At 36.6% G+C, this 15,527-nt stretch overlaps 1 protein-coding gene across 1 annotated transcript; it reads left to right on the plus strand.

The window, feature by feature from the left end:
* Window positions 1–9,887: 9,887 nt before the first annotated feature.
* LOC130543283 (olfactory receptor 5H2-like) lies at window positions 9,888–10,817 on the plus strand. The gene has a single exon (XM_057309927.1). The coding sequence runs from the start codon at window positions 9,888–9,890 to the stop codon at window positions 10,815–10,817; it is 930 nt and encodes a 309-aa protein (XP_057165910.1).
* The last annotated feature ends 4,710 nt before the right edge of the window (window positions 10,818–15,527 follow it).

Genomic DNA, 15,527 nt, shown 5'->3' on the forward strand with positions numbered 1-15,527 from the left:
AAGAGGCATCCAATTCAGCAGGGAAGAATTCAAACTTTCCCTCTGCAGACGAAATGATACTCTGTGTAGAAAACCCATAAGACTCCATCAAAAAATTGCTAGAACTGATAGAGGTACTCAGCAAAGTCACAGAATACAAAATCAACATACAGAAATCTGTTGCATTTCTATAAATCAATAATGAAGCAGCAGAAAGACAAGTCAAGGAATCAATGCCATTTATAAGTGCATCAGAACCCATAGGATACCTAGGAATAAACCTAACCAAAGAGGTAAAAGCTCTGTACTCTGAAAACTATAGAACACCTTTGAAAGAAATTGAAGATAACATAAAGAAATGAAAAAAAAAAAAAAAACCAAAACACTCTATGCTCAAGGATTGGAAAAACAAATATTGGTAAAGTGTCTTTACCCAAAGCAATCTGCATATTTAATGCAATCCCTATCAAAATAGCAACAGCATTTTTCACAGAACTAGAACAAACAATCATAAAATTTGTATGGAACCACAAAAGACCCCAAATAGCAAAAGTAATCTTGAAAAAGCAAAGAAAAGCTGTAGGCATCATGATTCTGGACTTCAAGTTATATAGCAAAGGTGCAGTGATCAAGACAATATGGTACTGGTACAAAAATAGCCATATAGATCAATGGAACATAATAGAAAACTGAGAAATGGATCTGTAACTATATGGCTAACTAATTTTCTCAAAGCAAGAAAGAATATCCAATGGAAACAAGACAGTCTCTTCAACAAATGGTGTTGGAAAACTGGACAGCAACATGCAAAAGAATGAAACTAGACCATTTTCCTCATCCCCAGGAAGCACCTCCAATCCCTGGATTCCCCTCTGTTTACCTTGGAATCCTGGAATTCCATCTCTTGTCCTGCCTCTGGCCCTAGTGGTTCAGTCTTTTGCTCCCCTTGACTTGTTTTCCTCTGATAGATTCTCAAGTAAGACAATGGTTAGGGTCTGACCCCAAACAACATCACATTATGAAGGTACTACCATTGCCTTCCCTGCTTCTGCCCCTTCTCTAATCTCACTTTTTTTTAAGATTTTTTATTTATTTGACAGAGAGACACAGCAAGAGAGGGAACACAAGCAGGGGGAGTGGGAGAGGGAGAAGCAGGCTTCCCACTGAGCAGGGAACCTGATGTGGGGCTTGATCTCAGGACCCTGGGATCATGACCTGAGTTGAAAGCAGAAGCTTAACAACTGAACCACCCAGGTGCCCCTCCAATCTCACCTTTTCCCCTCTCTGGGACAAAATCTTTGATTCCCTCCCCCTGAAAAACCAAAAAAGCCTCAACTCCCCAATGAGGGGCAGCAGATACTAGTGGGACTTGTGGAAGGAGGAGAGCAAGGACCATCAAGGAGAAAGCTCACAGATCCCTGGAAGGAAAGGACAGGGGTTACAGAGAGGAGAGGGGGTGCTCCTCCTGTCTCATGTCACTTTTGTACTTTCCTCTCTGTTTGGACAGCCGAATTCAGGTTTCAATGGGGCATATGTTCCAAAAAATGAAGTATTGTGGATGATTCTATAATTTTTTCTTGAAAACATGATTAACAATGATGATAGTCAATTAAAACCACACTGCCCCAAAGGTTAATAGCAAGGATATCTGTTCAATAGAAAATTCAATGTCATGCTGGCTCAACTTTCCAACCATCGTTCTCAAATTAATTTTATATAAACGATAATACACATAATGTAACATGTAATGATACCTCTTCATAAAAGTTACCTTCGAAGACAAAGTTTTTTCAGGTCAATAGCTAACAATTGCATCATATTTCCCTCTCTTTCTCAGATTAAGAAAAAGTCACTAAATGTACAGGTAGTGTTTGTATTACTCAGGGTTGTCCAGAATACAGAACCAATAAGATATACAAATCTATAAGTGAAATATATATATGTAAAGACATTTATTATAAGATACTGGCTCATATGAACATGGGGCCTGAGAAGTCCCATGATTTGCTGTCTGCAGGGTTTAAGACCCAGGAAAGATGATGCAGTAGTTCTAAAATGTGAGACTAGGAGAGCCAATGAATGGTATAAATTCCATCCATCAAGTTTGAAGGCCTAAGGATCAAGAGCACCAAGGTCAGGAGAGTATCAATGTCATAGATCAACAAGTCAGGCAGAGTGAATTCAACCTTCTTTTCCCTTTTTTGATACATTCAGGCTCTCAATGGATTAGATGATGCCCACCATCATCAGGGAGGGACATCTACTTTATTCAGTCCATAATGTAATACCAATCTTTTCTGGACACATCCTTACACATACAACAGGAAATGATATTTAACCAGTTATCTGGACAACCTGCGGACTAATCAAGTTGGCATATACAATGAACCATCACAAGTCCATCCACTGTCAACTTGACACACATACACAATTCCTTAAACCACACTTAACTTCCAAGGAAGGACAAGAGCAAGATCATAATTCACCTAACATGATACAACAATGCTGTGTAAAGCTGAAAATGCACTAACCCCTTCCCCAGAAAATGAGTTAAAATTCTTGGGTGATGTTTACTCTTCTCCTTGATATCTGGTAAACACTATGATGTCAAATTAACAATAATTAGTTACCGTGACATAAATTCATTACACTTTATTTTACATGATAAGAGAATACAAGTGGAAAGAAAGCAGAGACATTTGTTACATATACATGTATTCATACACAAATAAAAAATATGTGCCTATACACACACTCACACACAGGCACATAAATGTATTCTTACCAAACTGAGGATTAAATATTTATGGCACTTACACTCCTCATTTCTGAAACTAGTCATGTGGTCATAGCTGTTATTCACAATTACTTCTTCCACTACCCATTCCACAATTGCTTATTCTATAGCAAACAACTCATGATCAGATTTCTCTAAGTGTCTGGCTATGAGAAATCCTGCCTGAATTGGTTTGTTTGAGTTTTCCATTGACCTTAACTACAGGGAATGGTACTACTAAAGAAAAAGTTAAGTGATTTGAATTTCAGATGTACTTGGCCACATCTCCATTGTGGAGAAGTAGAACAATTTCTCCTTGGTAGTCTCACCAGCTAACAGAGTAACTCCTTTCTTTGCATAATGATACAGAGGAAGGAGGAACACAAAGTGGCCCAGGGCCAGTTTTAACTTCCGGCTGAACAGAATCATTGTTGTGTGTGCTGGTGGAAACATTCCTCCCTCTGGCTCTAAGACCTTTAGACCAGCAGAGCATAAAGGCACAGGAAGACCTGCAAAAATTATGCTAGTGTATCACTAATGAGTGGTAATAGCGAGTGGTACCACTCAGACATTCACTACTTGATTCCTGGGCTGGAGAATCCTAGCTATGGAAGAAAATATGTTGGACATTGATTGAGAAAATATACAGGCTTCTGGAGAGCCTTGCTGAACCATGCATGATAATGCCCTCAAAGGTGCAGTAACTGAGTTTCTAAAGACAATTCCATTATTCTAGAGAACTACCCATGTCAGGATGGTGGGGAAAATGGTAAGAAAAGGTAATTTGTTATCATGGGGCCATTGCCACACTTTATTTACTGTGAAGTAATAGCTCAATTAGAAGCAATGGGCATGGTATACCACGACAGCGGATAAGGAATTCTGTAATAAAACAGATAAAGTTTTGGCAGGACCACTGCATGCAGTACTGAAAATCTGTATCCAGAATATGTGCCTATTCTTATGAGAACAAAACACTTTCTCTTTCATGACTTTGGAATCTGGCCAATATCATCAATCTGCCATGAGGTAGGTGGCTGATCACTCCAGTGAATGGTGCCTTATCAGGGACCTAGTATTGATCTCTGCTACTGGCAGACTGGACATTCAACAGTAGCTGTAGTCAGGTTGGCTACGGTCATTAGACGACCATGTTGAGGAGCCCATGCATAACCTCCATTTCTGCCACCGTAGCCCCTTTTTTCATGAGACCATTTGGTGATTCCTGCCTACTTGATTATTAAAGTCCTCCACTCCTGAGGTTTCCCTATGCTGAGCATTCACATGGGACACAAATATCTTCACATTTATTATCTCTTCCACAAATTTCCTTGTCATCGTTTCCCAGTTATAAATCTTCAAATTCTCTGACCATCCAGCCAAACCATTTCTGAAAGCACTTGAGTCATTATATAAGCAGATAGATGGGTGTTACTCCTTCTAGGCAGGTGAACAACCAAGTGCACTACTCAAAATTCTGCTCACTGGGAGGATTTTCCTTCCCTATTGCCCTTCAGGGATGTCCCAATGCATGACAGTAGTGCTACAATTGTCCACTTTCAAAAGGTATGTGTGTATCTTACAGAATTATCACTAAGCCAGGCCCAGGTCATCTCTTCCTCTGTCTACTGATTACAGAGAACCCTTCAAGAGGCCATAATTATAGCTATAATAGAGAAGCCAGTCTAACAGGCCTGGGGAATTGGGCATTTGGACCACTTCTTCATTTAACTTACTGATACCTTCAGGGATCACTCAGGCTACATCATGTATATATCATCCATTTGATGATGTTTGATGATATACTCTGAACTTTATGTCTTGGTGGATCATACAATACCCAGTTCATGAAAGGCAGCTCTGGTTCCATGGAAATTCCTCGCCCATGTTTGAGCATTCAGTCTCTACTAAAGCCTAGTAGCAGAGCAATAGCTGTTTGTCAAATGGAAAGTAGTTGTCTGTAGTGATGGCAGAGCTTAACTCCAAATTTAAGGATCTGTGCTGTGATTTACCCATGGATACCAGCCTAAGACTCCAAACAGCATTACTGTATACTACTGCCAATTTGACCGCCGTTGTTTTTGATCAGGTGACCCATGTGACAGTGCAGCTTGCATAGCAGCCCACACCTTTTGCAAATCCTACATTTCTTAATCACACTCAAAAGTAGCGGGATAATAATCATATGGTTTCACTAATATCTGGAATATAAGGAATAGCACAAAGGAACATGGGGGAGAGGAGGGAAAACTGAATGGGAGGAAATCAGAGAGAGACAAACCATGAGAGACTGTAGAGTCTGGGGAAAAAAATGAGGGTTGCAGAGGGGAGTTGGGTGGGGGGAGAGGGTAACTGGATGATAGGCATTAAGGAGGGCAACTGATCTGATGAGCACTGGGTGTTATACCCAACTGATAAATCATTGAACACTACTACATCAAAGACTAATGATGTACTATATGTTGGCTAATCGATCTTAATTAAACAATTATCATATGGTTTCACTCATTTATGGAACATAAGAAGTAGGAAGATTGGTAGGAGAAGAAAGGGGGGGTAAACAGAAGGGGAAATGAATCATGAGAGACAATGGACTCTGGGAATCAAACTGAGGGCTTCAGAGGGGTGGGGGTGGGAGAATGGAATAGGCTGGTGATGGGTATTAAGGAGAGCACGTATTGCATGGTGCACTGGGTGTTATACGCAAGTAATGAATCATGGAACTTTACATCAAAAACTAGGGATGTACTGTATGGTGACTAACATAATATAATAAAAAATATTTTTAAAAAGTTGCATTCTAAAAAAATACTAGCCGCTTTTCTGGAGATCTGGTAAATGGGTTCTAAAAACACACTAAATAATAACAATAAATAAAGATGATGTTGTCTCCAAAATCCACAGTTCCAGTAGGTGTTGTACCTCTTATTTTGGCCACAGAAGGGCTAAATGTAACAGTTTATCCTACTTAGAAGAGGTATCTCCACATGACATATCAACTGGACCACTAGAAATATCACTGAGATAAATGGGCCCTGAATTTTGTTGGATTTATTTCTGAACCTCAATGTCTACCAGTAAGTCTACAGCAATTGTTACTTCTTGCTCATTAGGTCCAATCAGCATAAGACACCTGCATGTGTCTTATGGGAAGGAAAGAAGGTGAAGATCCTTGAGAAAATATTTGCAAATCATATACCTGATGAGAGCTTTGTACCCAGAATAAATGAAGAATTCTCAAAACTGAATAATAAATATATAACTGAATTTTAAATAGGGAAATACATGAACAGGTACTTCAAGAAACAAGATATACAGATGTCAAAAAGAGCACAAAAATATTTTCGATGTAACTGATCAATGGGGAAATGCAATGGAGACCATTGTGAGATACCATGACCCACCTATTAAAATGACTAAAAATGAGATGTCTACTCATACTGGAAGCAGAATTAGATCCACCCTTCTGTTCAGTGTTCACAATGACTTCTCTTTTATCTACGTTGTTTATTTCTCCTCTTTTTCATTTTCATGAACAAATTCTAAGGGCATGAGATAAATGATTAATGATTACCAAAATGTAGGGACTTTGATTTCCCCCTAGCTGCCAATCAAGTCCCATTTGGAGGTTAAACATTTTTCCTACTCTTCAGATATCAAATCAAAATATTACTATCTCTACATTGTAATATTTTGACATAAATAATGTCATTACTTTCTGAATGAACATTCGTTGTCACTTTGTTAATGATGAAAGGCAAATATGAACACCTTACTACCATGCTCAAAATATCTCACTAATTGTCCTTAAAACTGGGGTAAAGAACGAAGTGCCTGACTTAGATTCCAGACCCCATGTGATCCCACCTATGCTGTTCTTTCTTGTACCATTGGGTTCCTCTTACTTCTCTTTTTGCATGTCAGCTACATTTACCTTTTTTTGTTTCTGCAGTTTTCTAGCTCTGAGATAATCTAGAGCCTCCAATGAGGGAAGGCCCCAGGATGGCAAATATCCACAGGCATCACCTTGTTAGACCCAAAGTCTCTTAACCTCACTCCTGACCTATTGAAGTGGAATCTTAATTTTCAGAAAAAAACCCCAAACAAACAGAATATTCACCTATATTAAAGTTTGAGAAGCACTGATATATGTCACCTCCCCCTGTGGTCCTTTGTTTTATTTTCCTTTTGCTTCTCCTCTGACCTCTGCCTAACCAAGTTTTTCATGTGTTTTCAGATTAAAGTGGGAAGTTCAGTGTAGCTCTGGAATGTGACCTGCAGTTTGCATGAGGGTTGACAACTGTATTTAAAATTTAGCTCCTGAAGGGAATCCACAACTTTGGCCTCAATAAAACATATATGGTTGATTAGCTCAGATAAGATCATAATAATCAAAGCCCTCAGAACATCAAAATTTTTAGATAAATTGAAGTTTATACAAACCTGTCAGAAGTATCATCTGAGCTGGAAAATAGCATAAAGTGCAGTTTCAACTGTTAACATTAGAACTGTATACAATGGCTTGAAGTTTATGATTTCAGAAGCTGTAATGCTCTATGAGACACCTGGCCTTCTCACACATGATCAAGTCTACAATGCCCAGAAGAACAGCTTACTTTTGCCCTAAAGGGAATCCTTGGGTGCTATTAGGGGAATTTTAGATCTTCACGCCTTCTTCTTCTGGCAAAAGCACACAGTCGTATGATTGGTTGACTCTTGTGTTTGAAGCAAACTGATATATACAACATTTTCCTGACCTTGGAAAATGAAGACTCCAAAATGAATCAGTGTTGTTACTTATGTTTTGTCATTCCGGGGCTACTGTATTTTTTCTATTTCACAACGTGTAACTCTTGAAGGATCTCCACAATTTTATACAAGTTATGGGTAAGAGAAAAAGAGTTTCTATAACATTCATTCTTTGTATAAAAATTCAAAATACTGTATAATTTATAATAATTTTAGATCAATTTAATAGATGCCAAAAATGGCATGCAAAAAACGTAAAACTCTTAATTATCTGTATCTCTTATTTTCATGACTAAATCTGGATAAGCAAAATACCTGTAAAACTGAAATTTTCACTTTAAAATAATTTATTATCTTTCTGACATAACCATAATGACTTTATAAATTTGGTGAACTAGAATGTTAAACTTTTTAAACTGAATTTTAATTCAGGTCATGTTTCCTACATAATAAATCTTTCTGGCTATCCTGATTAGATGATCTATTCTTTTTAATTAATCACATTCTGTGATTTAAGTTTTAAGGTAAGTCATATACATATTAACTCCCCTAACTTTTCTGCCACTTCTGACAACAATTTCATTGAGTATTTTAAAAACATATTTGCAGGAAATTTATAGAAAATGTCCCTCCACTGCTCTTTCCACCTTATGGCTTAATAGGTACACCACCTAAATTAAATTTGAGAATTTTCAATTTGAGATTTTGGACTGCATTTAAGAGAATCCATTCTAAATAATAATAATTAAAAAAGCTTAACAACTGGAATTTTGGTATTGGTTATGTCAACTGTACTAGGTTTCAGAGTTTGGCTCAATTTTATTTTGCTGAAAAAGCTGGTGGAGAAATAGTACTCCAAGTAAAACCAGCAGAATTTCTAGAGAAAGCAGCAGGTGATTGACTGCTCAAACCTAGATCAAGTCCTGTCATACTAGATATGATGGGGATGGGAAACTAAGTTTCTGGCTCTTTTGACTTCTAGAGTGGTACCCTTTGGCTGATACCAAGACTCATGAAGTAAAGAGGATCAGTTTTTAGCTATCCAAAAAAGACATGTATCAATTTTATAACCTCTTTAATGTCTTTCCTCAAGTTTCTTTCCTTGTCCTTTTTCTTTTTACCTCATCCATTCTTAGTGGATAGGGCATCCCCAAGTATGCCTTCAGTTACCCAAATGGCTCCCAAATCATTGTTCCAACTAACTTTTAGTACACTCATATCACTAAGTTCTCTTACCTGGGTGTTCAGAGGGCTCTTTCTCCACAAATAGGTCAACTGACTTCTCAAACTCAAGTTATGATGACCATATACCCAGTCCCTATGTGTCACTTCTCTTCTTCACATCTAGTATGGCATCAAGTCCTAGTGACTACATTCTAATTTATCTCTTTGTCCTACTCATCACTTCCAATATTACATTACACATAAACTAAGAACTTTACATACATTTGAATCAACTAGAAGGGATTTTTAAAATGCAGATTATTAGACTTCATTCTTTACCCACTGAGTCAAAGTCTACAGTAATACCTCACAATGTATATTTTGTACAAGAAGCTCCCCCAGACAATTCTGATGTGAAACCTGGCGTGAGAAACACTGAACAATAGTAAGAACTTATTAATTAGTATTCCTGACTCTAGTTTCCCTTCCCCACAGCATATTCTCTGCACTACAAAATATTTAATTTAAAAATTATCTTGGGGCACCTGGGTGGCTAAGTCAGTTAAGTGTCCGACCCTTGGTTTCTGCTCAGGTCATGATCTTAGTGTTGTGAGATTGAGCCCCAGGTTCATCGGCATGCTCAATGCAGAGTCTGCTTGAGATTTTCTCCCTCTCCCACAGCTCACATGCTCTCTCTTTCTAAAATAAATAAGTAAAATCTTTTTTAAAAATTACCTTATGATGCTACTCATCTTAAAAGTTTTTGGTATATGCCTAAGGCTTGAGGAATAAAGTCCAAGGTCCTTCACATGGTGTTCAATTCATTTTATCACAATTCAAACTTTTATCTTCTTTTCCCCTCAACCATGTTTCAGACATAGAATTTCCTAACACACTCAGGTTTCCCCATAAATTTCTTTAACACACTCAGTTATCCCCATAAATTTAGTAATTTAATAATCATGTTTAGAATGTCTTCCCTTTTTTCTAAACCTGTTAATTCCTGTACATTTTTTGAACTGAAATAATTTCATTTTCCATTACCTCAATTCCCCAAATAGTTTTCATATATTATAGTAGCAGTAAATAAAATTGAGAGCATTCTGATTAGTCTATGGCTTTATTTCAACTACTTTCTTCCTCTTTTCTGTTTATACAATCTTAAAGAATGTTCTTTTTACATTTATTGCATTCATTTCAGGGGTCATCCTGTAACAAGATGGATATTAAAAATGGAACATTGCCGACAAAGTTTGTTCTCACAGGATTCACATATCAACCACAGTGGCAAATCCCTCTGTTCCTGGTGTTCCTGATGATATACCTCATCACCATCGTGGGAAACCTTGGACTAACTGCTCTCATCTGCAATGACCCTCACCTTCATATTCCCATGTACTTACTCCTTGGGAGTTTAGCCTTTGTGGATGCTTGGATATCATCCACAGTGACCCCAAAGATGCTGGCCAACTTCCTAGCCAAGAATAAGATGATCTCTCTCTCTGAATGCATGGCACAATTGTTTTCCTTTGCATTTGGTGCAACCACAGAATGTTTTCTCTTGGCAATAATGGCATATGATCGCTATGTAGCCATCTGCAAACCATTACTTTATCCAGTGATTATGACCTATAGACTTTGCACCTGGCTGTTAGTCTCATCATTTGTAGGTGGCTTAATTCATTCTATAATTCATATAGGTTTTTTATTCAGATTAACCTTTTGTAATTCTAACATCATGTATCACTTTTACTGTGACATCATACCATTGTTTAAGATTTCCTGTACTGACCCTTCAATTAATGTTCTGATGGTTTTTATTTTCTCTGGGTCAATACAGGTATTTACCATTCTGATTGTTCTGGTCTCTTATACACTTGTTCTCTTTACAATCTTAAGAAAGAAGTCTCTGCAAGGCATTAGAAAAGCTTTCTCCACCTGTGGAGCCCATCTTTTATCTGTGTCTCTATACTATGGCCCTCTTCTCTTCAGGTATGTGTGTCCTGGATCTGCACAATCAGATGATCAAGATATGATGGACTCTCTATTTTACACTGTCATAATTCCTTTGTTAAATCCAATGATCTATAGCCTGAGAAATAAAAAAGTCAAAGATTCACTGAGAAAAATGTTAAAGAGAAATGTTTAGCTCTTCATACTATTATCTGTCCTCTTTTTTATTAAAACCATCACAAATTATGCAGATTACATGTGCTTCTGCTTTGGTAAGTGTGTAAAGATTTTGCAATTGTAATTGCCCTAGTGCTTAATGATTTATTGAACGTGTTCATATCATACTAGAATAATTGAAGCATAAAATAAACAAAAACATTTTATATGCTTACATATTCTTCGCTGTTGTTTTATAAAATCATTGAGTACTATAGAGTGTAGTTCCTCCGAACAGGAATTAATTATGATGTCTTTGATACTTATATAGCTATATAGCCTCAAGGCTCATACACATTTAACTCCACAGTGGTGGCAGGTTTATGTTTGAATGAACAAAGACAAAGTCCAAGAATTCTGCTAGCCATTAAAAGGTCTCTCATTTCACTTAATTTGGTATGTGGTGAGTTTCACTTTATGTGGGGATTCAACTCTCATAGCACTGAGGGAAATAAAAAGAATTGGGGGAGCAACGAAGAATCTATAAGAAGGGAGTTAAAACAGTGAGGATCAAGCCAAATTATAAGAGATACACTTAGCACAGTGTGTGTCTATGAGAAATGAGAGGAGCTGCGCAGAGGGGCAGGGAAGTTTGCCTCTCATTGTCTATGATGCTTTCTACATGCCCTTTCTACCTCTGTTTGTATGTTGTAGGGTAATCTGTAAAGCTTTAATTCAGAAAGCTAAGAGAGGAGACTGCAGAATTTAAGTGGGATGGTCATGGAGAAGAAAAAAGAAGTAGCAGAATAGGAAGGAAATGGTCAATCTTCCTAGATTTCTTTTTAATAATGAAGCTATAAGATATATCACTAATATGTTATTTTTTTAATGTGCTGTTGACATGCAGGCTTCAAAAGCATGTTTCCAAAATTCAAATAATGTTAAGTTAACATGATATCAGAGCACGTAGTGGGTAGCTAGGAAAGACATGAAAATGAGCAAGATCTTGAATGTTTTCTGTCCTAAGAATTTTTAAATGTTAGCTTTCTTCTACCCCATAGTCTAAGTATAATGAGTGACCCATCTTCAAGTCCATCCCTGCCCTTCTTTTCTCAACACTGAAACTCCACACACTTTCTTATTTATACCACTGAAGCCATGGCCTTGCTTCTGTGTTTTGCAAAACTATAGTTACTTATCTTTTACATCCATGACATAGCCACCAGGTTATTCTTCATAAACAACTCTGATTAAATCATTTCCCTTTTCAATAATTTTTAATGGGTTGTTATTGCTACCAGATTATGTGCAAATACAGTATACAGCTAGATCCGCATACATACACATGTATATGTTTATGTATTTATGTTTATATATTTTTATATATATTCATTAAATATTTTATATACATTATAGAATTTATGTATATTATATATATGTGTGTATGTATATATTTCCATATATATCTATATCCATTCATTCCTTCTATTTCTACCTTCATCACTCTGGTTTGTTCCTGGCATTATTTGAGGTCCTTTCAAATAAAGCCTTAGTTAATTCTAAAGTCTCTTCCTCCAAAATTCTCCTAATTCTCCTTGTATTATACCCAAAATGAGTTGCAGAAAGCTTTCTGAATACTCTCTACTGTTTCAATAACATGCTTTTGCTAATACAGGTCTCTCCACAGAGAAAGGACCTTTATTCAAGGTCTATCTCAAATATTACAGCTTATGATGCATTTCCACATTATCTTGAAGAGGACAGTAACACTCACTTGAAACATTTAGTTTATGCATTTGAAATGTTTAGCAGTTTATTCTTGTTAGGTAACACTTGACTTTGCATAAAACTTAATTCTGGGCTACAAGCTTTTTAAAATTATTATTATGAATTAGATGTCCTAGTCTCTTTCTATCTTTTGCAATGTTTAGCACAATGACTTACACACATGAGGTCCTAAATAAGTATTTGTAAAATATTTGTAAAAGTGAATTGAATCTGAGACACAAAAACACAGAATGCAGTGAGTGTATCACTCATTTTCAATCTTGCAGTGAGCCCCCAGAGATTACCAGCCCTGGGATGATTGTTGCAGGCTAGCTCACTTCCTGCTTCTTTAATGACAATTGCAAATATCATACACCTAGAGTGAATTTTTTTTTTCTTATTGCTAAGCTTCGCTTCTGGGATGGACTATGACAAAATATCAGGGAGAAGCTATTCAATTAGTTGTTTCTTTTAAACATCTGTTTAAAAGGTGTTTTACAATAGATAAGCTTTCAAAAAATTTAACTATTCTATAATCTGGAGGTCCATGTCACAAGATTAGACCATGCCATCTGCTCCCGAGGGATATCCCCAAGCCCTAGGAAAGGGAGTAGTGGATCACAGTCAAGCTGTTTTTATGAGTTCCCCCCCAAGAAAATCCATATTATTGCTATGTCTATAGTTTAAATTTTTTTTTTTTTGCTGTATAATATTCTCACTGTACTGACAGCTTCCTTTAATTGTCTTGTTTTTTATTTGTTCACTCATTATTATCACAACCTGAGGACTACATTGATAATGTAACAATTAGTACCTACTGCCATCATAACAGTCCGGTTCCCTAACTGGTATTTTCCTTGAATGGGAAGGTTCACATCAAGCTGAGTATACGAGTGTGGTATGTTATCTGTTAAGTCTTTAGGTTTTATAAGTATAGTTCAGAAAATTGGAGGCCTCTGAGAAGCTCAGACCTTCTCTGCAGCCTCCTCTTGTGCATATCCAGTCTATAGATTCCTCAGCTCTAGTCTGACCTTCAGTACAATACCAACTACTTTATGCCTTCCAGAAATTCACCAAAATCCCTCGTCCATTGATGTGATTGCATTCTCTCTTATAAATATTTCTATTTTTATACTTCATTTTTGTTGCTTCAGTGGCATGTGGGAAAAAGGTAAAATATACATCTGTGCAAAAAAACACAGTTTGGACAAGATATTCTGCTGATTCCTTTAAAAAGAAATTATAAAATTACATATGTGTTATTTAATGGTTATTTAAATATAAAGGATAATATCACATTGCTAAGTTCACTCGGTTCTCTAGAACACCAATGATGCTTAACTAAATCATTCCACGATATTACCAACAATGTACATGAAATTGTCTTTATTATGTAGGTGTATTACTTTCCTAACCTGGAGATTCAAAAGAACTCATAATTCCTCTTTTTTTATATACATGGATATGCATATCTATTTTTTTCTTATCATTTTCTAATACCTTCTACTTTTCAGAATATTTCTGACAAAGTTATCCAACATTGTATTCAAAGAAACAAAAAAACTTAGATTTAGATTAAAACAAAGAAACACCAATCAAAACTAGAACAGTATTTCTAAAGTTTGGTTTATTGACTGACTATGGCACAATCTCACTGAGTGCATTTAGGTATGCATTAAAATCTCTGTCCCAGGCTTCCTTTTAGTTCTTTTAAAAAAGAAATTCTCAAATGGGTTAGAATCAAACTAGAATAGAAAGCTTATTAAAACACGGATTGACAGACTCTACCAACAGTTTCTGATTCAGCAGTGTTTATGCTGTTGGTTGGTTTAGGCCCATTTATTTATAGAATCACTGTTTTAGACTCCAGTTTTGGATCCTGCCCAAATTCATTCATTTCTTGATTCAACAAAATAGAGAAATATATGAAAAAGAATAGAGTAACTCGTAGTTATAAAAGCTTGTGGTGGAAGAACAAGCTTCCTATTTTTCAAGCACAAATTAGAGCACAAATGGATTAGTTTATAATTTATAGTACTGGAAGAAGGCAGTCATTAGAACCCCTGGTGCATTGAAACTAACCCCATCCCATAAGTACCACAGGCTCCAGAAAGCAGTCAGCCAATCAACAAATTATAGCAGCTTAAAATTGGTTTGTATCTTATAAGTTTTTTAAAAGATTATAAAATGATAGAAAGATAACTTGAATTAGAATCTCAATACCTAGAAAGAATTATTTGTATGATTTGGGGAAAATCTAAACAATCTATCCCATCTGCTAATGGGGAAAACAACAGTATCCTTCAAGAACATCTGTGAGGCTTAAAGGAGATAATATATGAGAAAGTGCTTTTTAAACAGAAAAATATGCACCCCAATGTTCATAGCAGCATTGTCCACAATAGCTAAATCGTGGAAGGAACTGAGATGCCCTTCAACAGATGACTGGATTAAAAAGTTGTGGTCCATATATACAATGGAATATTACTCAGCTATCAGAAAGAATGAGTTCTCAACATTTGCTGCAACATGGGTGGCACTGGAGGAGATAATGCTAAGTGAAATAAGTCAAGCAGAGAAAGACAACTATCATATGATTTCTCTCATCTATGGAACATAAGAACTAGGAAGATCAGTAGGGGAAGAAAGGGATAAAGAAAGGGGGGGTAATCAGAAGGGGGAATGAAGCATGAGAGACTATGGACTCTGAGAAACAAACTGAGGGCTTCAGAGGGGAGGGGAGTGGGGGAATGGGATGGACTGGTGATGAGTAGTGAGGAGGGCACGTGTTGCATGGTGCACTGTGTGTTATACGCAACTAATGAAGCATCGAGCTTTACATCAGAAACCAGGGATGTACTGTATGGTGACTAACATAATATAATAAAAAAAACATTAATCAAAAATAGTCCACACTTTTATATTTTACCTCTAGTCATTCTTCAGCAATATTTTTTAAACTCACAATTTCACAATTCCTGTG

Source organism: Ursus arctos, unplaced genomic scaffold (genome assembly GCF_023065955.2).
Source record: "Ursus arctos isolate Adak ecotype North America unplaced genomic scaffold, UrsArc2.0 scaffold_96, whole genome shotgun sequence".
In the NCBI taxonomy this organism is placed as follows: Eukaryota; Metazoa; Chordata; class Mammalia; order Carnivora; family Ursidae; genus Ursus; species Ursus arctos.

Excerpts from the sequence above, each read along its gene's own strand:
- LOC130543283 (XM_057309927.1), top strand. The coding sequence starts at position 9,888 with ATGGATATTAAAAATGGAACATTGCCGACAAAGTTTGTTCTCACAGGA.